Source organism: Polyodon spathula, chromosome 40 (genome assembly GCF_017654505.1).
Source record: "Polyodon spathula isolate WHYD16114869_AA chromosome 40, ASM1765450v1, whole genome shotgun sequence".
Classification (NCBI taxonomy): domain Eukaryota; kingdom Metazoa; phylum Chordata; class Actinopteri; order Acipenseriformes; family Polyodontidae; genus Polyodon; species Polyodon spathula.
The window spans coordinates 3472148-3495838 of record NC_054573.1 but is presented as its reverse complement, the minus strand read 5'-3'; the positions used below and the strand labels follow the sequence as shown (position 1 = coordinate 3495838).

General features: G+C 39.3%; 1 protein-coding gene across 1 annotated transcript; it reads right to left on the bottom strand.

The window, feature by feature from the left end:
- Positions 1-1655: 1655 nt before the first annotated feature.
- On the bottom strand, positions 1656-23072 carry LOC121304871 (tetratricopeptide repeat protein 9A-like). Its single transcript, XM_041236284.1, has 3 exons — positions 22029-23072; positions 3966-4148; positions 1656-2945 (listed from the first exon to the last, which is right to left on the bottom strand). Exons 1-3 carry the CDS (start codon positions 22471-22473, stop codon positions 2851-2853), a joined length of 723 nt encoding a protein of 240 aa, XP_041092218.1. The 5' UTR covers positions 22474-23072; the 3' UTR covers positions 1656-2850.
- Positions 23073-23691: the final 619 nt, after the last annotated feature.

Here is a 23691-nt window from a genome sequence, read left to right as displayed (position 1 = left end):
TAAAAAGGGTGAGTAGGTGGGACCAGCTTAAAAGGCCATTTTTGTCATATGGTTAGAATGGAGTGAGGAAGTTGGCCCAGTCCTAGGCAGAGCGCTCTTACAACTACCTGCAGCGACTGGAGGTTATGGATGTCATGTGCAAGCTCTGTAGCAAAAATGTAAAAACATATCTGAAGTTCTGATGAAAAGTAAAACAACAATACTGTTAAGGGCACTGCACGCTCTCTTTAATGTTGTTATAACAGCAGTAGAACGTGCCAGTTCTGCTAAGCAAGGCTTTTAAATCCACTTCTTTATCTCTGGATCCTGTGGCTCCTCTCTTGTTAATTTTAGATTATCACCAACTATGCTTAAGGGCAGATTTACTCCAGTGGTCTATGTGCAACCTGTAAGCTACACTATAGGATTGGGTGCATTTCAGTCTATATTGCTGTACTGTTAACACTAATAGACATCAGAGACTGGACTAAACAATTTTCTATCTACTTCAGATCTCCTTCATGTTCCCAGTTTAAAGGGCTAATTATGGCTAATTAAACGATTCCATAATTATCACCGGTTGTGCACGTTGGCCGCTATGTAGAACAATTTTGAAAGAAGCAAACATGACTCATGACTCTTTGAAGACCATGGCATACCCTTCCATGTGATTCAACTTCAATAGCTTACCTTCATTGTGATACCAAGAATGTCCCTGTCCGACCGGGAAAACAGGAGTAATCCTTCAAGGCTCACAAGATCATTTTTGGGGTGCGTTCGCACCCCTTTCTGCAATCTGAGGTTTATGTATACATTTTTCACATACCTCAATCACAGCTCCTACATACTGGCAGAGTAGATTGCTGAGCGATGCAGGAGAGCCAAGGGAGATGTAAAAACGGTTCACTGCTTCTAAAATTATTGATTTAGCTCTGATTATTTATTTGCCTAGCCAATAGTTGTCATGAAAGTGACCGTCTATGTTTAATGCATGCATTTTCAGTATGCATTTCATAACTACAGCAACCTGCTAATGACCTGATACAGAATATATACTATATAGGTTGCTACGCATAACTCCTGTTTCCTTGTAGAATAGTGTTGAGAGCTGAGGGAGATGTAGTAACTGTATTACTTCTGAAATGATTGATTTAGCCCTACATATTCATCTTTTATCCCTCTGTTGACTTGTGGAATCGATGCACTGAGAGAGACGACAGGCAGTTGAGTTAATGTGCCCCTCTTTACAGGACTCTGATAACGGTGTTATTTGGGCTGGAGTTCTCGTTTTATTTTTCAAGGTATGCAAGCTCTCTTTCTTCACTGCTTTTTTATTTTGGCCAAAAAGACTGACGTCCGTTTTTTTTTTATGCGCAATGCAACTTCATATTGAAGCACAGTATGTGTAGACAAATTGCTTGTTTGTTTTCTTTTTTTTGTTTGTTTTACTAGGTTTTGTACATGTTAAGTTTCCAACTAATGATTTATATTCAATATAAACACCGTAAGATGGCATTTTATTTTTCGTACTGCTGACTATCTAAAAATAATTTAAATAAAATATTTAATAAATAGTTTATCAAAACAGTTTAACAGAACAGTTATATATATATATATATATATATATATATATATATATATATATATATATATATATATATATATATATGTGTGTGTGTGTACATGTGGTTTAATTAAAATGCATGTTTGCTAGAACATGTGTTTCAATCACATATGAACTGTTTATAGTGAATGAAACAGGTATTTTTTTATGGATTTATTTTGTTAACTGCCACTTGACTCAAGAAGCAATAACACACCTGTGAGCAGGCTGTAATTATAATACAGGGCAATAACATTTTTAAAGCCTTGGGTTTTATAACTTAAAGTAATACCATAGATCCTACCTGTTGTGCACTGTCATTAGCTGTGCAGGTCTCAAATGTGCAGCTATGAAAGAAACAGAACCATCTGGTTAACGAAATGTCTGTTTGCAAGCCCTGCTTTTAAATGGCATCGCACTTCCTGGGCTGGCAAGTGGAACAGACTTCCAGAGAAAGGCGTGGAACATGAAAACTTACCGGAATCGAGTCTCGTACCGAGTCTCGTCTCATAAATCCAAGTTTGATATAGCATGTGTTTCTTTTAAAATTGTCACTTCAGGTATATTAAATTATTCTGTTAGACACAAACACTTTAAGTGAACTGCATACGCACATAAATAACTAGGCTGCAAGCGAACGGGACCTGAACACCCTCTGTCTGAGATTTCACCCTGGGCCTTTCTAAGCAGAGAATAAAAAATGGAGCAGCTGGATTCCCACCCAGTTCTCCAAATGTGAAAGGCGTGAGAGGATAATGAATTAGCCTGCAGTTCGCACCCCTTAGCCCCAAAGAAATTACAATTTTAAGCTTGTTTAATAAAAGGCGCAGGAAAATAAACCCCATTTGGCCCACAACAGTTCCCAATTGCATTCCATTTTGCATTTTGAATTATAGATCAATAAACTTTTCGTTAACACCAGACAACTAAATAAATTGCTATTTGAAAATCTTAGTGCACTAGAAATATAACATTACTTGACTTATTTCTAGAGTACAGATGTGTACTGCATTTGTCCCAAGGTGTCCCAGTTGATAAGCGGTCTAGTTTAAAAAATAAAAAAAAGCAACATACATGATTTGTATAATGGGATGCGGTGTTCCTATATTTAGTTTCTTTTATTTGGCTCCTGTTGTGAAGGTTTTGTTGATCTGCCAAGAAGAGGGTCCTGACTTTCCCCCCATGGCTGTAGCAACATGAGGTCATGTGCCAGAGTCCTCGCAAAAACAGTGAAACAGTCTGGAAGTCATGGGTAATGGGTCTGGCACCTAGCCCAGTGCTTCTTTACTGCACTCTCTCTCCCTCTGATTACACTTGTTCATCTTCATCTCGGTCAACTGGATGTATCGCAACACATTCGTATCTGCAGAGAAAACAGAAGCAGCAAAGGTAAGTGGTGTATTCTTTGTGTCGTCTGGATTCATATGATTTTCATAAGAAAACTAAGAATGAAATCTATGAACGAGCCAATTTGATCCATCTAAGCTGGTCCAGTACCTAGTAGCTGTTCTCAATGGTTCTGTCTCAACAACGTGACTAGGCAGCCCATTCCATCCCCTCACCACTCTCTGTGTGAAGAAGAGTATCCTTCAACAACATGACTAGGCAGCCCATTCCATCCCCTCACCACTCTCTGTGTGAAGAAGAGTCTCCTTCAGCAACATGACTAGGCAGCCCATTCCATCCCCTCACCACTCTCTGTGTGAAGAAGAGTCTCCTTCAGCAACATGACTAGGCAGCCCATTCCATCCCCTCACCACTCTCTGTGTGAAGAAGAGTCTCCTTCAACAACATGACTAGGCAGCCCATTCCATCCCCTCACCACTCTCTGTGTGAAGAAGAGTCTCCTTCAACAACATGACTAGGCAGCCCATTCCATCCCCTCACCACTCTTTGTGTGAAGAAGAGTCTCCTCCAACAACATGACTAGGTAACCCATTCCATCCCCTCCCCACTCTTTGTGTGAAGAAGTGTCTCCTACCCTCTGTTTAGTCTGTCTCCATTTAATTTCCAACGATGGTCCTGGTTTCTGTGCTGCTCTTAATCTATTGGTTAGGGTTCACTTCGTCAACTTTTTTTAAAATTGTAACCAAGTCTCCCCTGATTCCTTTTTGTTCCTGGTTAAATAGATTCAGTTCTTTCAGACTATCTTCATAGCTCAGAACTATAAACCCTGGCATTAGTCTAATTGCTCTTCACTGGACTCTCTCCAGGGTCACAATGCCCCTTTGGTAATGTGACCAGAATTGGGCATAGTCCTCTAAATGTGGTCTCACCAGTGCATTATACAACCTCATTATAACCTCCTTGGACTTGTACTGTACTCTTTTGGATATATACCAATATATAAGCTGTGCTGGTATCGGTCGGGCCTCAATCTTACCCGTGGGCTCTCGTCTCTTTGCTTCTTTCAGGTAGAGCAGGGCGTTGTCGTAGTCTCCCAGGTGGTAGAAGGCGATGCCCGCTCGGTACATGGCTTTGAAGTTATCCTTCTGTTTTCCCAGGACCTTCAGACAGTACTCCTTCACGCGCTCGTAGTTCACCAGCTCCGACTGCAGTAAACATGCTGGGGAGGAGAAAGCAGAGGGAGGAACTCTACACACCGTGTACATTAATGTTACATATTGAACAAATGTCATTAAGAGAGGGGAGTGAGTCTTTGACGGAAAAAGACTCACTTCATCTTGTTATTGTGAGGAGGGAAGCTCGCACAGGTGTTGAAAGTGAGACCAGTAATCCAAGTAGTCTCACTCTGTAACCATGAGCTATGAACCCTGTTGAGCTTATTTTTCAATGATGCGATGAAAAACAGATAAAGAATTGGAAACCAGATAACACGAATAACACGCTGGTAAGAGAGGAAACATTGTTTTAAGCCACATAACTGATTTCTTTGTTTTACAAGTGACCTCCCCAACACGTATTCTGTACTCTGTGCTGAAATGTGATATTTGTAGCCCGATTGGAATTTAGTGATGAAATAAGCATCCAATCCATATCAGTTATATCAATACATGTAAGATGTATTGGACCTTGCTGTGCTGTTTCCTATCTACCCAGATCGCTTGAAATAACTTTCAGCACTTTGTTGGCATTATGAGCTGTGTCTGGCATCTCCCATCTATCCCAAAGCCTTGGGCTTTCGACTGCAGTCCTGGAATTAGCATCTTCTTTCTTAAACATAACACAAAATTGGTTTTAGACATGTTTTATGTCTGTATCTTTGAACACCATTATCGCTAAACCGAATAGAAATGAAAGACAGAACTATCCGACACAACTCAAAAGTGTTATTGAAGCACGTCATATCAAACATCTGCCTTTAAATGCATTTAAATGAACAATTAAACATAAGGGGGGTTTATTTTCTAACTTAACACATATAAAGCACTACTTCAAAAAAAGAAAAACTATAATAAAATAAACATTTCAAAAGAAACTGGTGTGTATGTGTACATACAAAACTGTAAAAATTTATAACGAAAGTAACATGCTTTCTCTTGCGTGTGTCACTCGGTGCAGGGCTGAATCCAGCTTGAGCTGCAGCAGCACTCTGCTGCTTTGTAGTTTTCTGATCAAAATGTTTCTGTTGAAGCGCTATGGCTAGCTTCAAGATGAAATCTCTCCTACTGGTATTTTTCTCATTGTACAAAACAAAAGAATTGATGGCTGCCAGGTCCAGTAGAGATAAGCGCAGAATCGTATTTACAAATACAACAGAATATTGTAGGTTATAGCCTAAATAAAAATGTGTTGTAAAAGCAGTCAAAATGACTGGTGGTTCTAGGCAGAGGGGATTATATTTTTATTTTTTGTGATTCTGCCTTTCAAACACCATCAGGGTATTTAATAGAAGCCAAGAGCGGACAACCGCGTATTTTTCACACACACACAGTCATTTGCAGTTTAAAAGTGAATACCGTCAAAATCACTGTCGTGGTGGTTCTAGTGTTAAAACGTTTTATTTTTATTTATTTTTATTTTTTTGAGAAGCCTACTGCAAGGGTAGCTGTGTATAGAAAATGAAATACCAAGAGGCCCTCTGATTGTGAAGAAAATAAATATGAACACAATTTAGATATTTTATAATCATTTAAGAAAGTACACGATGTTATCGCAAAGTCTACAAGAAGCTGTAACAGCAGTACAGTATTTCGTGTTGGATTTCGAAATGTTACAGTTTTCAGTTTTTGTCTGTTTTTTGTTTAGTATAGGGAAAACTACAAAGCGGTATGCAATTCAATGTGTTGTTGTAACATTATTAAGAAAGTTTTATTCGACTTTATGAAGCAAAATTAGTTAATGTTATAGGTTGATGCAAAAGTTTTGGCAATTGCTGTATATTGTATCATTTTACATTTTTTTCCTAAACATTTATTAATAGTATTATTACTAGTGTTATAACATTATAAGAACTGTCGTTTTCACAAACGTATGTATAGACCACAATTTATTTATTTATTTGTGACAATATTTATCCTTTTATTCTAAACTGTGGTCAAGACCACAGATCCTGAAAACGTACCTTCAAATACATAATTTGCCGATGTTTATAACAAACAGGATTTTAATAACTAATGTTGTTAGTTTAAAAAAAGCTAACCTGGGTGTGGTGAGCAGATAAATCTGATTCCCGCAGTCTTTTAAAAACAAGTCGTGATATTTTTAATTAGCACTTTGATGGCTGGACCCAAAAATCTAACAATTAATTTACTCAGGTAATCAAGCAGAAGGCCGGTATCTCTGAAATGGGTAACCAAGGAAACACCAAAACACAGGCCAAGAGCGTTTCAGATAAGGTCAAATTGTTTATAATTGAAAAAGTACAGTATAGTACATCATGAAGAATAAAGTATGATGTTTATACACTTTCCTTTCCCTTTAAAAGAGAGTGTAGGAATGCTCATTTTGTGTGTTGATTACCCTGATATTCCAAGAATCCTTTTCACCGGACAGACAGACAACCTGCCAGTCAATCACAGAACCAGTTTCTTTGTTTTTGCAGATGACCTCCATGACATCTGTTCTGCAATATGTTAAAAACTATTGAAAGTATTAATCTAATCTATTTTCCCAGGGCTTTTTTAGTGTTCAGATAATCAAGGCTCTTTTAGTTTAGTGCAATTAATTGGAAATTAATGTAGTTCTAAAAAGGTAAAACTATTCTAAGTCAAATAAATTGATTGACAAAAAAATAAGTATTTACGCTAACTGCAGAACAAATTCAGCACATTTGTAGATTAGCAGTAACTGATCAAAATATAGTATTCAAAATAGCATGTATTAATATATCAATGTCATTTTGTATTTTTCCCAAGGTTATACTATAAATTTAACAAAGCTTACCATGGTTTGCTGTATTTTTTAATATGCTTTCCTTTACTTCTCTGCTTTGCTGTGCTTACCTAGGCTTTGCTTTCACTAGCTTTAGTAAACTTTGCTGTGCTTTTACTATTGTAAACTTTTATAAAAGTTGATGGGAGCTAAACATGTAATGTTTTCAGTGGACAACCATTTTTTAAAAAAAAAGCAATAATCCCAAATTAGATGGTGGCCAATGATGCCATTAATATAGAAGATGTCAACTTCAGGACTGTAGAAAATGAACATATCAATGGACAGACCCTCCCCAATATATATATATATATATATATATATATATATATATATATATATATATATATATATATATATATGGGGGGTTAATTCCTGTCCCTGCCAAAAGCATGTGAGAGTGTGACTGTTCCAACATTATTACATTAGGTGAAAGAAAGTATTTTTTGTTTTCTAGTCATTTCCTCTTAAAAATCACAATATCTTATTGGCTGCAAAGCATGTCAGTCACTAAGGGAAGCCGCTGTTTGGTTACTGACAGAAAGAAGGCCTTCAAAGGGTGGGGAGAGTTTCAGTCTATAGGTGAAATGACTCAGGAAGCGCAAGACAATCTGAGAAGGCGGCCTTCAAACAGATATTTTTTTAGCCCAGCGTAATACCAGATACATCATGTTTTAAAATATATGTTAGCTAAAACATGTGTTTCTTTGCAATCTGTGCATTTAAGACCTATACAGTGAACTGATGTACATGGCAGGAAAATGTATGTATTTTATTTTGTTAGCTGCATCACTTTCTATCACTGTAGCTTTCTGTGTTCTCTGCTACTTGAGGTTCATTTTCCCTGTGTGAATATCGAAACACGAATAAAGGGATGCATGATTAGATCAGCACCATTACAGAAGCTGGCAAGGACATTCAAATGTAAATCTTCAAATTGAAAAGAAACAAAAGATACACTGGTAAATTCAAACTAAACAAATCAGCAGCTAATTTAACTCTGGTTTCATGTGTTTAAAAAAACATTGTAAATGAAGCGCAAAGCATGTTCAATTTAGGAGGGTTTTAAATACAGAATACTAATCTGAAAGTAGCATCAGAGTTCCTTTTACAATGTATTTAATGTGTGGGAGAGACATGCTTTAAAATAAAAGCTTACTATATTAACGTAATATTTTACACAATGGAATATGTATTCTGTCTGGAAGTTTGACTTAATCTTCTTTATATATATATATATATATATATATATATATATATATGATATATTTATATATTATATATATATATATATATATATATATATATATATATATATAACACCTTTCATAGTGGACCACCATCACAAAGCACTTTACAAGATACAAGATTAGGGTGTGTGGACTATGCATCAGCTGCAGAGTCACTTACAAGAACTTCTCACCCGAAGGATAGAGTACAAGGAAGTGACTTGACTCAGGGGGTGCACAGTGAGTCAGTGGCTGAACTGGGATTTGAACTGGATATTTCCTGGTTATAAGTCCATTTCTTTAATCACTGGACCACACTTTAGCTTGACATCTTTGACAAGCCTGGAACTGCCTCTCCACAGAGCCAGTTAATAATGTTAGAAATATCTGTTTCCAACTAAATACATGATTAAATAACCCACAATATAGATTGCAGTGCCACCAAAGCAGGCAGTCAGTTTAATAGCCATAGTTTGATATTGCTTATTAATGTTTCTGTACTCATGCATATTTGGCATGTTTAATAAAGTCACCTGCATAGTTGACCTTTGGTGCACAGTAAGCCTGAGGACGGTATAAAAGTGTAATGCACCTCTAATCACATCTCTCCTGAAAAAATAGAGTAGAGGTGTGCTGATACTCATAGTTCCAGAGTAATTACCTTTAAGAAATACTTGATGGCAGGTATTAATAAATCAAAACACATCTGCTTATTAATGTGTTGATTGCCAAACAAGAAAAGCTGCCCTTCCCTCACTTTTACAACTGAGTACCCGTCAGTGGCAATTAACTTCCACCCTGACTGTTTTAAAAGCAATCTGGAAGCTAATTATCAATGCAACACAACGCACACCCTGTCGTGTGTTATCCATTACTTTACAAGCTGCTGTGTTATAAGTGTGCGTGAGTGCGATATATGAGAACTCCCTGGTAAAGAATACATTTTAAACACCCCAAAACTTTATAAGAGGAATGGGCCTGGGGGAATCCATCGAAGAGAATCCTCACAGAAACACACCCACAACAACAAAATAAAGGCAGGACCAGGAAACCACAGACCCATCAGCCTCACCTCCAGAACATGTTGTGTCTCACACAACACTGCCGTCTACACCTGCAATGTGTCTAAATTGTTCTTCTGGGGTATTCCAGAGAAAGTTGTCACTTTTGAGGCTGTTTCTTGTGAAACCAGTAATGTGTCCAGCCTTAGATATGGGGGTACTTGCCTGCGCCTGATCAGCTATTCTGCTATCCCAAAGTGCCTCAAAGTGAGAATACATGTGCAGAATGCATCTGCAGTACAAGTAAATCCTGTGAGCCCATTTAACATCTTACAAGATGAGAAACCTTAGCCAATATTTGCACAGAAAGGACCAGCGACATAGCTGGAAGAGGAGACAGACTTCCAACACTTCTTTACACAGAGAGTGGTGAGGGTATGGAATGGGTCTAGCCATGTTGTTGATATGAAACCAACCTTGAAGAATGGCCGGTCTCTCTCATAAAGCCTTATGTTCTTATGTTCTACAGTGAATGTAAGGTGTGCCATGTCACGCATGTGTATCTAGTGTTTTTCCCGCAGCTGGTCCTCCTCTATAATAAGAAACCTCTCCCACAGCATTGCAGACTCTCAGTGAAGGCCTGCTGCCCCTGCTCTCTAGAAGTGTCAGCACTACAGAACCACCTTGGTATTCCTGCGTCCTTCCAATGCTGTACAGATCAGCTTCAAACAAGCTTGGTGTCTGGTCACTAAAGACGCTTTATAAAGAGGTGGAATGGTTCCTTAGAAAAAAATCGAAATGATTAGCTGTTAGGAGCTCAGTAATCTATCAACTTGAGAAATTGAGTGTGAGGCACACAAGTTAATTGAGTTGTAGTACATGGCTTTGGTCTCTCTCTCTCTCTCTCTCTCTCTCTCTCTCTCTCTCTCTCTCTCTCTCTCTCTCTCTCTCTCAGAAAAGAATGAGTCATTGCTGATTAGCTTTCAGCTTTAGTGAGTAAACCAGGAGTCGTCACTGGGGACCTCAGCACTAACTATAACTGAATTATACAAACTTGAATTATAAGAATACATTTATCATTGTTTTTTAAAGGGTAACTGGAAATACAGGGTTTTCTTTTCAGTGTATATTAAATGAAGTGGTTTATGTAGACCAGTGTTTATGAAAGTCTGTGTTAACAGTTCACACTACAATGAACAAGACCACACCATGTTATCTTTTTGGGTGAGGCATGATAATGTCAAAGCAATGTACCTGATGCAGTACGTAGGTATCAATGATAATAATAAAGGAAGCTTATAGGAAGTGTCATATTGTTGTACACTGCGATTTTTTTTATCAGTGACCTGTGTGCCAATCAGACCATTTTAATAGCTTAAAGCACTTTAGATCATTAAATGTGCATTATTAATAATAATAATGTTTATATTGCACCTTTCATAGTGGACTACAGTCACAGCGCTTGACAAGATACAAGACTAGGGTGTGTGTACTATGCATCAGCTGCAGAGTCACTTACAAGAACATCTCACCCCAAAGATAGAACACAAGGAGGTTAAGTGACTTGCTCAGGGTCACTCGGTGAGTCTGAGCTGGGATTTGAACCAGGTACCTGGTTATAAGCCTGTTTCTTCAACCACTGAACCACACAGCCTTTATCTACTGTATGTGCTTCTGTGCCCAGGGCATTAGTGATTTTAGTGATTTTTGTCCATATTTTTCCTTTCGTGGAATATTCCGCTTTACTGCTGTTCTTTCCTAATAGCATCTGTTTTTTTTGGCTTCCTCGTCTAACAAAATGTGCAGCTGGGCTTTTGTAAAACATTCGTCCTCCTTTCTTTCTGTTTTGTGAGCCTCCCTTTCCTCTTGCTCCATTCTTTCTCCGATGTACCTCAGCAGAATTGCTGTACTGCAGGTCCCCTGAATCACTGTTATCAAGTAAGGGCTTTCCGCACCCGAAATAAACACTAATTCAGTAGACAGAGACTGAATTCTGACATGATAGTAAGACAATTAAAGGGAATGTAAAACAACTAATATTAAAAAGTAATATTACTCCATTATGTTTTGAAAATAGATATGTTACTAGGTAACAGATTCTTTCATGCATGGTTAGTCCCACTTATACAATGAAAAGTGTGGTCTCACCAGTGCATTGTACAACCCCATCAGAACCTCCTTTGATTTATACTCTACACTTTCACTATAGTATCCTACAATATACTATAGTATATAGAGTATAGTTGTGTTATCCTGATGAAGGCTTTGTCTACTGCTAATATGAAGAAAGGTAAGAAGTGTAAGTGTCTATATCAGCAGTATCAGAAATGTCAACACAAGCTAATAACACATATTCCAGTGTTCTTGTTACACTAGCACAAAACATGTGTGCCCGTTCAGGAACCAGTCTACCAACAGCAGCCTCGTCCCATAGCAGCCCTATAGTTACACTACCATTGCACCTTTGTACAGAACCACAGTAGTGCTGCTGTCTGCATAGTTGTTGAAGATCATTTGGGAAGGGCATGGTGTACATGCTGTGGTATCACTCTACCAATGGCAACCTCATCCCATTGTAGCTAACCTAGTGATACCACTACTGCTCAGTACAGAATCACTGCCATTGCAGTGCCCCTGTCTGCCGTGCTTGTGGAAACAGAACAGTGCCAATTAGAAGAGAGATGAGCAGCCGAGTGCTCACTCTAGCCCTGGGAACTGGCTCTCTCAGGCTGTCACCAGCTGTGCAGAGAATCACCGCGTCTCCCATCCAGCTCACTCCTCAATCCACACATGCACAGGGCTGGGACAGAGACTCACCACACCTCCACCCCTCCCTCCTCAACCTGCACATTCACAGAGCTGGCACAGAGAATCACCACATCTTCACCCCTCCCTCCTCAGCCTGCACATGCACAGAGCTGGCACAGAGAATCACCACGTCTTCACCCCTCCCTCCTCAGCCTGCACATGCACAGGGCTGGCACAGAGAATCACCACGTCTCCACCCCTCCCTCCTCAGCCTGCACATGCACAGGGCTGGCACAGAGAATCACCACGTCTCCACCCCTCCCTCCTCAGCCTGCACATGCACTGGGCAGGCACAGAGAATCACTATTGTTAATCTCTATAGCTGTGCAATATCAAAAATGCCAAGTGAAATCCCTAATAATGTAATGTTACAGTATATAGAGGATATGAACATTCATGGAGTAGCTATTCCACTCATGAGACAGAGAATAACCTGGGCAAGCCCCCGACAGGGTCGACCGGGATGTTTATAGCCATCCTCATGAGTGAAGAAAGCACATGCAGGGTTTATATTACTAAGTCCAATGCATGGGAATAAAAGCACATTTATACCTAAAGGTAAGAGCTGAATTCGCAAAACGATTTTCCTTGGATCAAGCTGTGCTTCCTCTCAGCAGCCCCTCATAATTTGGAACCGTGCGACTCCCCCGTTCATTCTGTCGTTGGATTTGAATCACACCACAGTTATTGGATGCTAGGTCTCTCAACACTTACTGTATAAATAGAGAATGTACAAGGTGCTGTACAGCACAAGCTGATCTCAACCCTCATCATTTCCACCTGATACAAGCCATCTGGTGCAAACTATCTGATCCAAAGAGGGGTGGGATACTACAGCAACCTGAGGGTGGGCGTTCAATTCTCCTATCACACACTACCCCATGCAGTATTTTTTATAATCTCTGGTGAGCAATTTTTTCCTGCTAAAGTTTTGTGGAATTCCTTTCAGTTTGATGGCTTGCACTGGGTCGCACTGTTGCTGGTGTTAATGAGCGTGTGTTTCCTGTAATAACAGTTATTGCAGGGAATATCAGCTGGATGAGTCTGTTGAAAACCAGTTATTATAGAGCCATATCCATAGTTCTATATATATATATATTGGACGAACATTAAAAAAGGTAAAGACGATATAAACCAACAATTCTTTGAGCTAAAATTGTTCTAACAGTTTAGATGTCAAACTTTGATTGGTGTTCAAGGACACATTGTGCTAATTAAGTGAATTTTTGTTAATTAATCTGTCCAACTATTTATGAAGCAAGTTCATGGGATGATTTGTCAATGACAATAAAAATATATTACATAGCAACTCGAAATGTTTGTCAAATGTGTAGTATTTCTACATATTCAGCAATTGAATATTTTATATCTATGGATGTACCACTATATAAATACATGTATAATTATTTTTAATTGTCTGGAGGACCTGCCTACAGTTGATTATTTTTGTTTGGTCAGCTTGTGCAAACCTTGGGATCTTAATCTGAATTTATAAAGAAGTACAACTCTGTTGAACTACAACACCCATAATGCTTCACCTCTGCACCTGCCATAGCCGCTATATCCTTTTCTCGGGAAGCTTTTATCTCTGCAAAACACACTGATACTTCGCATCTAAAAGGCTCTAAGTAAGTATGATGGGAACTCCCACACCCTTGGGGCTGCTGTATTAGTCTCTCTCTCTCTCTCTCTCTCTCTCTCTCTCTCTCTCTCTCTCTCTCTCTCTCTCTCTCTCTCTCTCTCTCTCTCTCTCTCTCTCAAATCAGAAAGCTCAGGTAAAACTTAGAAGAAACTCTGTCAAGCAAGCGTCTTTTTCAGCTATTGCAACTTTCAGTGTACTGATTAGCCACTGTATGGGGGGGGTGGGGGGGGTATAACTGTATCAGTGAGAGGTGGCATCACTGCACTTCAGATTATTCTAAACAACATGGGCCATAAATCAACTAAGGAATACATTTCTCAAGAATATCTCTTTTGAGGGTCGTGATCCCTCCTGCACCGATTCTAGTGTTCTGATTGAAATTAGTGGCATATTGCAGGAACAGAAAATGAGCACTCTTGCAGGAGGGAGCATGGGTAGGACATCATGTTTCGAAGTTCGGGGTCCTCGAGGGGTTTATCCAGTTAAAGCACTGCCACTGGGAGCTCAGGATGAGTCCAACAGCTTGGACAGCGTTGGTTCACATCCGGGCTGTGCAAAGAGGCCAACTTTGCTGGGGACTGCGAGGGGGGCGGCGCATTGGCTCTGATGCTACCTGGGTGGGGGATGAGAAACTGGCAGGGATTGCTTCTCCTATTAAAAAATAAATGAAAAAGTTATCTTTCTCCTTGTGAGTGCACATGAGAGTTGAGAAATGTATCCCCTTGGCAATGTATGATCCCTGACGTGTGAGTACAAAATAATAACAATATAAAAAAAACCAATCAGGGTGCTGTTGCTGCAATACGGAAACATGTGATATTTCTATTTTAAGATGAAAAGGTGCTAATGACACTTTGGAAGTCTTAAACGTCTTGTCGCTCACACAATAATTATATAATAAATGTTACCTGTGGGTGCTTCCATTCTCTATAGGTCTCAAATGTGCAGTTTTAAAATAAACACAAGTTACAAAAATTTTACATGAAATTAAAAACCATGGTCACTATACGAACTAGGTCTTTGATCCCAGAGACTCACTCCTTATTTGAAATATATCTGAAATAAGCCTATATATAACGTATTCCTTTAAAGTTATATTGCCGACCTTTCAACGGCTAGCCTGTAGTCTCTCTCTCTCCTCTCAAAGAGATCGACTCCCTCCTCTCTAAAAAGCCTCTCTCCTCCTCCTCCCTCGATCCTGTCCTCTATATATTATATATTCTATATATATATAATATAGATTATATAAATCCATTATATATGCTGCTTGCATCATTAAAATCCATTTGATGCTGCTTGCTCTCTCAATGCACAGTGAGCCTGGTGCTAGGTGTGCTGGCTGTGATTGATGCAGATTGCCTCTGCATCGCTATGTGTGTGTGTTCCGGGTCAGTGTCTCCTGCACAGAGCCACAGATCAGCACACAGAAAGATATTTCCTCTTCTCCACACAGAGGGCAGGGCTGGAGTTCTGCTTCGTCAGCCTGGTTCTATTGATGAGCTCAGAGTGGAACACATGAACAGCGCTCATTAACCCTGGGCCATAACAGTTCAATGCCATGCACATCCATTCATGGTACACTGAAATCTCTGTTCATAGTCCTTGCTTGGTCCTTTCACCTGGAGAGTAAAGGGTTTTCTTTCATGTCGTTAACCAACCAGCTGCTTCCTCCAATGACTGACATGTTTTGCAGCCAGTAAGATCCTTGACCCTGTAGACACTGCTGATCCAGGAAGTGAAGCAATACCAGACTACCTGGTAGGTAAGCCAAGCAAACTGAGATCTTTAAGTTTGCACATTTGAATTATACAGTATAGAATGTCTACAAGTGCACAACAGGTAAGATTTATTAAATTTTTTTGTAAGCTATAGTAACTTTGTGATTCCCTCAATTCTGATCTGAGCCTCCCTGAATCCAGCAAGGTGATTTGAATTATACAGTATAGAATGTCTACAAGTGCACAACAGGTAAGATTTATTAAATTTTTTTGTAAGCTATAGTAACTTTGTGATTCCCTCAATTCTGATCTGAGCCTCCCTGAATCCAGCAAGGTGGGATTGGAGGCTGTGGGGTCCAGAGGTTAAAGAAACAGGCTTGGTCCCCAGTTCAATTCCCAGCTCACTCACTGACTCAATGTGACCCTGAGCAAGTCACTGAACCTCCTTGTGCTCCGTCTTTGGGGTGAGACGTTGTTGTAAGTGACTCTGCAGCTGATGCATAGTTCACACACCCTAGTCTCGTATCTTGTAAAGCGCTTTGTGATGGTGGTCCACTATGAAAGGCGCTATATAAAGATTATTATTATTGACGCAGCAACGTGACCAGCAAACTCATTGCAGGAGAGACAAGCCCCCTTACAGTAATATCTTGAAAAGTCCATGCAAAATTAAGGGTAGAAAAAATAGACCTTTAAACTGCCTCTTTCTTTTTGTGTTGATCACATTCATTCAAAGTCTATTTTGAAAACACCACTCACATCATGCAAAAGTAAGGGAATAGAAAAAAAAAGAAACAAAGTAAATTAAATTTAAACTTCCTCTTTATTGATTTTACAGCATCACAACTTTTCTAACCAATCAGATGACTCTGTTCCAGTAGTTTATGTCACTATATACTACAGTTTTTGGTTTTAATAGTTTAGGAATTAGCAAAAATAAATAAATAAATATAAATAAATAATAATAATAATAATAATAATAATAATAATAATAATAATAATAATAATAATAATAATAATAGAGAGCAACCAGAGTTTATTTAGACCAAAAAAGAATCAGGGGGACATGACTGAAGATTTATAATCTTAAAAGGAGTTGAGGAGAGTTATCCCAAACCAATACTTTAAGCATGACACAGAAATCAAGACCAGAGAACACAGTTGGAGACAGACTTAGGACAGAGGGAAGGAGACACTTTTTCTTACAGAGAGTGATGAGTGTATGAAATGGACTTCCAAGTCATATTGTTGAGACAGAAACACTTGGATCAATTACTAGGAACCAGCCAAGCTTAGACAGGTCGAATGGCCTCCTCTTGTTTATAAATGTTCTTGTGTTCTAATAGGGTGCAGGGTCACCACAGGAGAACTGATTCAATGTGCCAGCCCTGCAAGGTGTTTAAATTGATCTGCAGGGATAAGGCAGAGAAAGGGGAGAGACACGGAATAGGAGACACAGAGAGTGGTGAGGGGAATTGGTTACCTAGCCAAATAGTTGAGGCTGAAGCATTAAGATTTTTTAAGACCAGACCTGACAACATTTTGATATGAATCTATACTAGGAACCAGACCAGCACTGATGGGTCCAATGGTCTCCTCTGATTCTTAAATGTGCTCATGTTCATGCCATCTGCATTGCCAGTAACCTTTCTGCTCTCGTCTTCTCTTCACATTTCCAAGTATCTGTTGTGTGTGCTGTGTCACAGCAAAGCCTGTTATAAGCAGAATGCTTTGTAGCCCAGGAGCCAGGAGGAAACATTTCACATTTCAATAGGCAATCTGGAAATATGGCCAGCACAGCCCAGGGGAGTTCATTGAATCATTGAATAATGATCGAAAACAGCAACTTGAACTAATTGGAATCCAGGACTGTTTGAATATGCTGTACTCAAAAATGTGGCTTTTGTTAAACGGTAGTCTGAAGCTAGAGGTGACGTTGTCATTTTTGTGGCTATTAATGTTTCATTTTTTATTAAATGGCTACATACCATCTACATTTTATAAGCCGTGCAACAGTTAATTGATTAATCGATTATTGATTGCCATGGCTTTCCCTAATTGTTTATTTGTTGCAGTTTTTTGTTTGTTGTTTTGTGAATTAAATGTGTGCAACAGCGCTTCACTGGAGACAGCTGGTGTCAGCGGTGGGATAGAGCCCCTTGGAGACTCAGAGACATGAAAGCTGCAGTGAAGCGCTGCTGCACAGATTTTATTCACAAAACAACAAACAAAACACAGGAACAAATAAAGAGGCACAATGGCCAAAAATAAAGATTCAAACAAAACTAAACAAAAAAATATTAGGTAGGCTGGATATTCGCCTTCACTAGAGATCAAAACGCAGGTCAAAACTCACCAAATTCCCTCCAACAAAGAAAGGATTTCTCCTTCTTTATATACAAGTGGCTAACTAGAGAACAGCCACACCTGTGATTGTTAGCAGGGACAGATTTAAACCCATCTCAGCCAACCTTACATTCCCACATCTACACTATGTACAGTAGCAGGGCTTCTGCCCTGCCACACAGTGACTTTTCACATCTAGGATTACTACTTGTTTGTTTGGAAACCACCTGCAAAGGAAGAAGAGGATCTACAGGACACCTGTGGGAAATCACATCTTAATTGGGACTTGGATACTTTCCTAATTAAGTCAGCTATATTTTTAGCAATTGTTCCTATATATTAATAATAATAATATATAATGTAGTGAACATTGTCGATAATTACCCCTCCACTATATACATCACTACCTTGTATTAATATTTCATTTCTTACCAGTTTTGTATCGATATGATCGGTGGCACTGGAACCATTTTTAAAGTGGGGGTGCTGAAAGCCATTGAACAAAACTGTAACCCCTGTATATGATGGAAGCCTAGCAAAGCCAGGGGGGTGCTGCTGCACCCCCAGCACCCCCAGTTCCAACTGCCTTGGTTATGATTGCTGTTTATCATTCTCATTGTGCTTATAACCAGTCATTTATTTTTGTGTTCATTAATGGAGAGAGAGAGAGAGAGAGAGAGAGAGAGAGAGAGAGAGAGAGAGAGAGAGAGATTCAGAGAGAGAGCTTGCTGTGCTTTTACAGTGTGAGGCGGCGGGGGGGGGGGGGGGGGGGGGGGGGGGGGGGGGGGGGGGGGGGGGGGGGGGGTAATTACACTAGAAATGATTCGAACTTGCTGTAAATGGTTTTAAATAATAGTAAGTAAACTCTGTGCTTTATTACACTGTGCTGTGCTTTTACCGCTGGGTAATGTAGTAAAGTTTTCGAAGGGGCTGGTTCATTATTTTCTTTGTGCTTTGCTACACTGTGCTCCAATGACTTTTAGAAGAGACTGGCTCATTTCTGTTTCTGCTTTGCTACACTGTGCTGTGCTTTTACCGCTGGGTACTGTAGTAAACTTTAAAGGGGCTGGTTCATTATCCTCTCTGAGCTTTGCCACCCCTTTAGATCCTGCACTATTTTGTAGATCTTAGTGGGTATTCTTTTAACAGATCGCGATTGAGACAGTTTGAATGGCATCGCTGTATCTTGCACTAACGCGAGTAGTATTTAGTTTCCCCTTCGGGAAACAGGATGCCAGTTTTTCCAGAAAACAAAAATAATTACGTAATACTCAATGGAGAGAGAAAAACGTTCAGCTTGAGTGAAGACTACACGAGATGACAATACGAGTTCAACTTCCGTGCCAGTATTTAGATACGAGGCTGACGCTGTAAGATATATTTAATGTATTGTGGCGAACTGCGGTTATTTGTGGGGTTCCACGTTTAATTTTCAGAAGCAGTTATGAAAGGTAACAGCCTCTGACGCTGAAGGGTATAACGGTTTATTATTATCATTATTGTTTGATTATTTAGCAGCCGCTTTTATACAAAGCATTAAATTAAACAAAAAGAAATTAAACAAGATATAAAAATACTGCATTAAAAATGCTCTTAAAGGAAGGGAAAATAAAATGGAAAATGAAAAATAAAGGGTACGGAGAGATGAAAAGACAAAACATCCAGCAAATGGCTCTGAATAGCAACCAACATTGAAAAGAAAGGCATTTTGATGCATGAAAAATAAAATAATTATAACTATCTGAAAAATTAAGCTACGTATAAAATATTCAATAGAATGTTTGAGTTAACAAAATGAAACGGTGATATCAAAAGGCAATGTTGCTGATATTATTACTTGTAATCAATATTTTAAATTTCATTATTTAATTTAATTTCAACCTGTATCCTCTTTGTAATTGTAACACAGATATAATAATGTTAAAATTGTTACATGATATAAACAATTATCAATTTTTTAAAAATAAAAATGCCACTATCCAACTTCCATATTTGCAAGTTGGATAGATAGATAGATAGATAGATAGATAGATAGATAGATAGATAGATAGATAGATAGATAGATAGATAGATAGCTACCAGAAACTCTTAAAATGTTTTTTTTATTGATATCAGAAATAGAATCCTTTATATATATGTAAGCAGCAAGAAAGTAAAAATATTTTCTGTGATGGTGTAAAGATGAGGCAGCAACAGCGAGACACAAGAGTACCGCTAAAGTATATATATATATATATATATATATATATATATATATATATATATATATATATATATATATATATACACTTTACACGATATTGTTATTTTTGGTAACACTTGTGTTTTTTGTGTGTTCTATATTCACAATCTTAAAATAAACACCAATAACTGTTTTTAAATTTTACCATAAAAAAATCTACATTTCAATGTCACTCGTTTTCACAGTGTAGCGTCGAGTTCGTCTTTAGCGGTACTCTTGTGTCTCGCTGTTGCTGCCTCATCTTTACACCATCACAGAAAATATTTTTACTTTCTTGCTGGTTACATACTCGTTATATAATTAATTTGCTGAATTGTTATTAAAAGTGTGAGTCTATCTGGCCCGCTGCAGCCTAGCCAGTTAGAATAAACGCGCCAAATCTTGTCCTCGTATTCAGATTACAAATTCCAGCAGTGAATTGCGGTTTTGTGAGATGGTACGATCAGCTGTTTCTCTTCAACGAGTCTCGTATAAAACACAACGGGGAAAATAAACACTACTCGCGTTAGTGCAAGATATAGCGATGCCATTCAAACTGTCTCAATCGCGATCTGTTAAAAGAATGCCCACTAAGATCTGCAAAATAGTGCAGGATCTAAAGGGGTGGCAACAGTGTATTTTCTCTGTCAACAGCTTGCCCTAAGCAAAGGGCTACATACGCCACATAATGGCGTCTGCATAACAAACAAAAAAGGAATGTGTGTTGACTTTCATGTAAACAAACGTCATTAACCTGACACAGTAACTAACGTGAACTTGTTTGACATAATTTTAAGAATACTAAACATGCAGCGACCTCCAAATTGACACACAAAGACGGATAGGTGGGTCATTGTCCTTTTACCTCAGGGGTGAGTTTGAATCTAAGAAGCCTTGAATCTAGCATATGGGCTATAGATGTATCGCAGAGGTTAGCGTGAATGGCACCGAGAATCACAGAGAGAGAGAGAGAGAGAGAGACCTGAGATCTGTGAGGAAATTAACTAGCCCTATACTCACTATGCACAGACAAAGAAAACAAAGAAAACAAATATAGTCTGCAATACTATAGCCTCCTGTAGTTTTCTTTTTTGGGGTTCTTAAATTTGACAGCGATTACGCGCTGTCTAGGTTTTTAAAAGGTAGGTTTGGTGTTACACTGTAACAAAAGAAAGGGTGTGACCAACACTATAATTTTCATTAAGCATCCACAGGTCTTCACTATATTTATTGCCGACACATATTTTCACTTCGCTGTATAGCCTTTCTGCTATTTAACTCGTAAGATCTGGGTTCAAGTCTGTCTCATGAGTGAATGGTGTTCTGTGGTCGCACAATTCCTCTCGGTATCCGATACAGCCAATATCACAGTCGCGCATTTCTCATTGGCACTACCGACACACATGCCTCTCTGCATGACTGCGTTACCCCTATAACATGGCACATCGAGGTTGTAAGTCATGTTATTAACACCAGCTTGTGCTGTCCTGTAAATACGGTGTTTCGGGGTGTTAAACAAACAAGCCACATTGTTTTCATGTTAAAATCACAGGTGATCAGACGGTACTTTGTAAACAGAAGCTGACGCAAGCATTTGTCTTTCAAGCCTGGAATACATTTCACCATAGGTAACTAAACAAAGATTTTTTTAGGGTTAAGCTTCACCTGACATACACCTGTGCCGAACGATAAATAATAAACTTCAGTCAGCAAATCTGTTCAAACGACGTGTCGTCGATTAACCAAAGGTACAATGTTTGTCCTTTACTGTTTGGTTTTTTTTAAAGCTATGATTTAAAATGTAAAACCATTTCAATCAATATGAACGTGTAACACAATACAAATAATTGCCGGGAAGCAAAGCAAAACGCACTGCAATATAATTGCCAAGGGGCGAAAGAAAGAAACAATGGAACCAACTAGAACTTCTTACGGTTTTTGCATATTGCATCGTAATTACATCGCTATGGGGTTTGTCCTTGCTATCATGACCGTGTTTTTTTTTTTTTTTTCTACAGCGAGACATTGCTGGTGTTGTGGGTTTAATTGCTTTGAAAATACAGTACAGCCGAGCGAACAACGGTGTGTCAGCGTCACGGACCACACAAAACAGTGAACAGTGAGTGGAATCTGCACCGGTCCCTTACCAGTCAAGCTGTCATAACACTCCATCTCCGTGCTTTCAACCAGCCTCTGCTGATCCTCGGTCAGCTTGCTGTTGGCTTTGCTGAGCAGATTCACATCGGATCCAGTCGTCCCTTCCCCGGCGTGCACCCCTTTGAGCTGCAGCAGAGCCCGGTGGTACTTCCCAATCGCCTCCCGGAATTTTTTCTCCTTGTAGCAGCGGTTGCCCTCCACCTTAAACTCTACCGCTTTTTGGATTTTGGACTCCATTTCCACCTCTGCTTTTGCACAGAGGCCGTCCCCACCCGCGGCCGCGGCCAGGCTCCTGCCCCCAGCCTCCGGGTAGCTTTTCAAGCTCTTTATGGTATACTGTTTCGCTTCCATGCCTTTCACTGGCAGCGGCAGGCCATGCTTTTTAAATTCAAATGCCTGTTTTCTCTGAATGAGCTGGAACAATGTACTGTGCATAAAGGATGCGAGACACCCCGTTTCACCCTCCAAAAAAAATCCCAAAAACGAACAAAAGCAATCACCGCGGCAGCCCTCCCTTCTCCCGTTCTGTTGGCTGTGCTTTCCGCTTCTCCCTTGTTAATGATGATAGATGCGATGTGGCTCTGGCGCTCACTCCTCTAGCAGCACCAGGACAAGACGACTGGCAGCTACAGTCACATCAGCACCACGGACAGCGACACAATGCTGGCTGCTGAGCGCACTGCATTGTGGGTACCTGATACTGCATCGCACAATACAATACAGAGAACACGGCGTGTATTACAAAACCTTTACAGTGCCGTCGTCCCTGGGGGGGGGGATAATTAAACATATCCCATGTATTTACCGACCTACCTGCAACAACACATTGAAACAGACAGGCTTACCAAGGCAAGCAAACAAAACTCTACAACAGAACATTTCAATTCGCTCTGACCCAGAACATTGCCATTCGATTACGTAACGCCAGTCTAGTTTCTTCCTCTCCTATCGCTGAAAGGAAAAAAAAAATATCGGTCGCTCACATTCTTACAGTAGTCGCATTGTAACATCAACGATCTTTGCTTGAACACGTGTAACATTTTACATTCCTTTTCAATAATGCTGATTATTTTAAAATGTGCTGCTACATACACATAAGTGTCTGATGAATATACAGCTTTCCCAGTTGCATAACAAATCACGCGTCGGGTCTTCACAGAACGTTTAATGCACAGTGTACAAAGGGCTGATGAAATCGGCCTATTCCAACACGTTAGTGTTAAAAAAAACAAGACAACCATTGCGAGGTAATCAAATATGATATCCATATAGGTTGGAGTATGAAACTCAAATCATGGTTGTTTTTTTTTTGATGAGGCAACACAAAACTACACGCTTTGTTATGTAAGAAACTACATGGGCTGCAGAGTTCAGCGTGACTATTGGAATCTGAGTGTTCCATCATACAGCTGAATGAGTGCAACTCAACTGAAAACGGGTCGAATAAAAAGTATGACTCATTAATGAAATAGTGTGAATATAAAACGCACATAAAAACAAGGCATTCTGTGTCGGCACATAGCTGTGATTTATTATGGTATTCTCTCCAAAAAAAATCATTCAGTTAGACAAATGCAGCAACAATACCCATTCATTACATTTTCACATGCGCGGAAGAGACTCTTCGAACTGATTTTCTATCATAGCTATTTA

Coding starts and splice junctions, on each gene's coding strand:
- LOC121304871 (XM_041236284.1), bottom strand. CDS start 22,473: ATGCACAGTACATTGTTCCAGCTCATTCAGAGAAAACAGGCATTTGAA. Junction 4,149..22,028: donor GTGTTATGACAGCTTGACTG/GTAAGGGACCGG, acceptor TCTCCTCCCCAG/CATGTTTACTGCAGTCGGAG. Junction 2,946..3,965: donor AAAGAGACGAGAGCCCACGG/GTAAGATTGAGG, acceptor TTTTCTCTGCAG/ATACGAATGTGTTGCGATAC.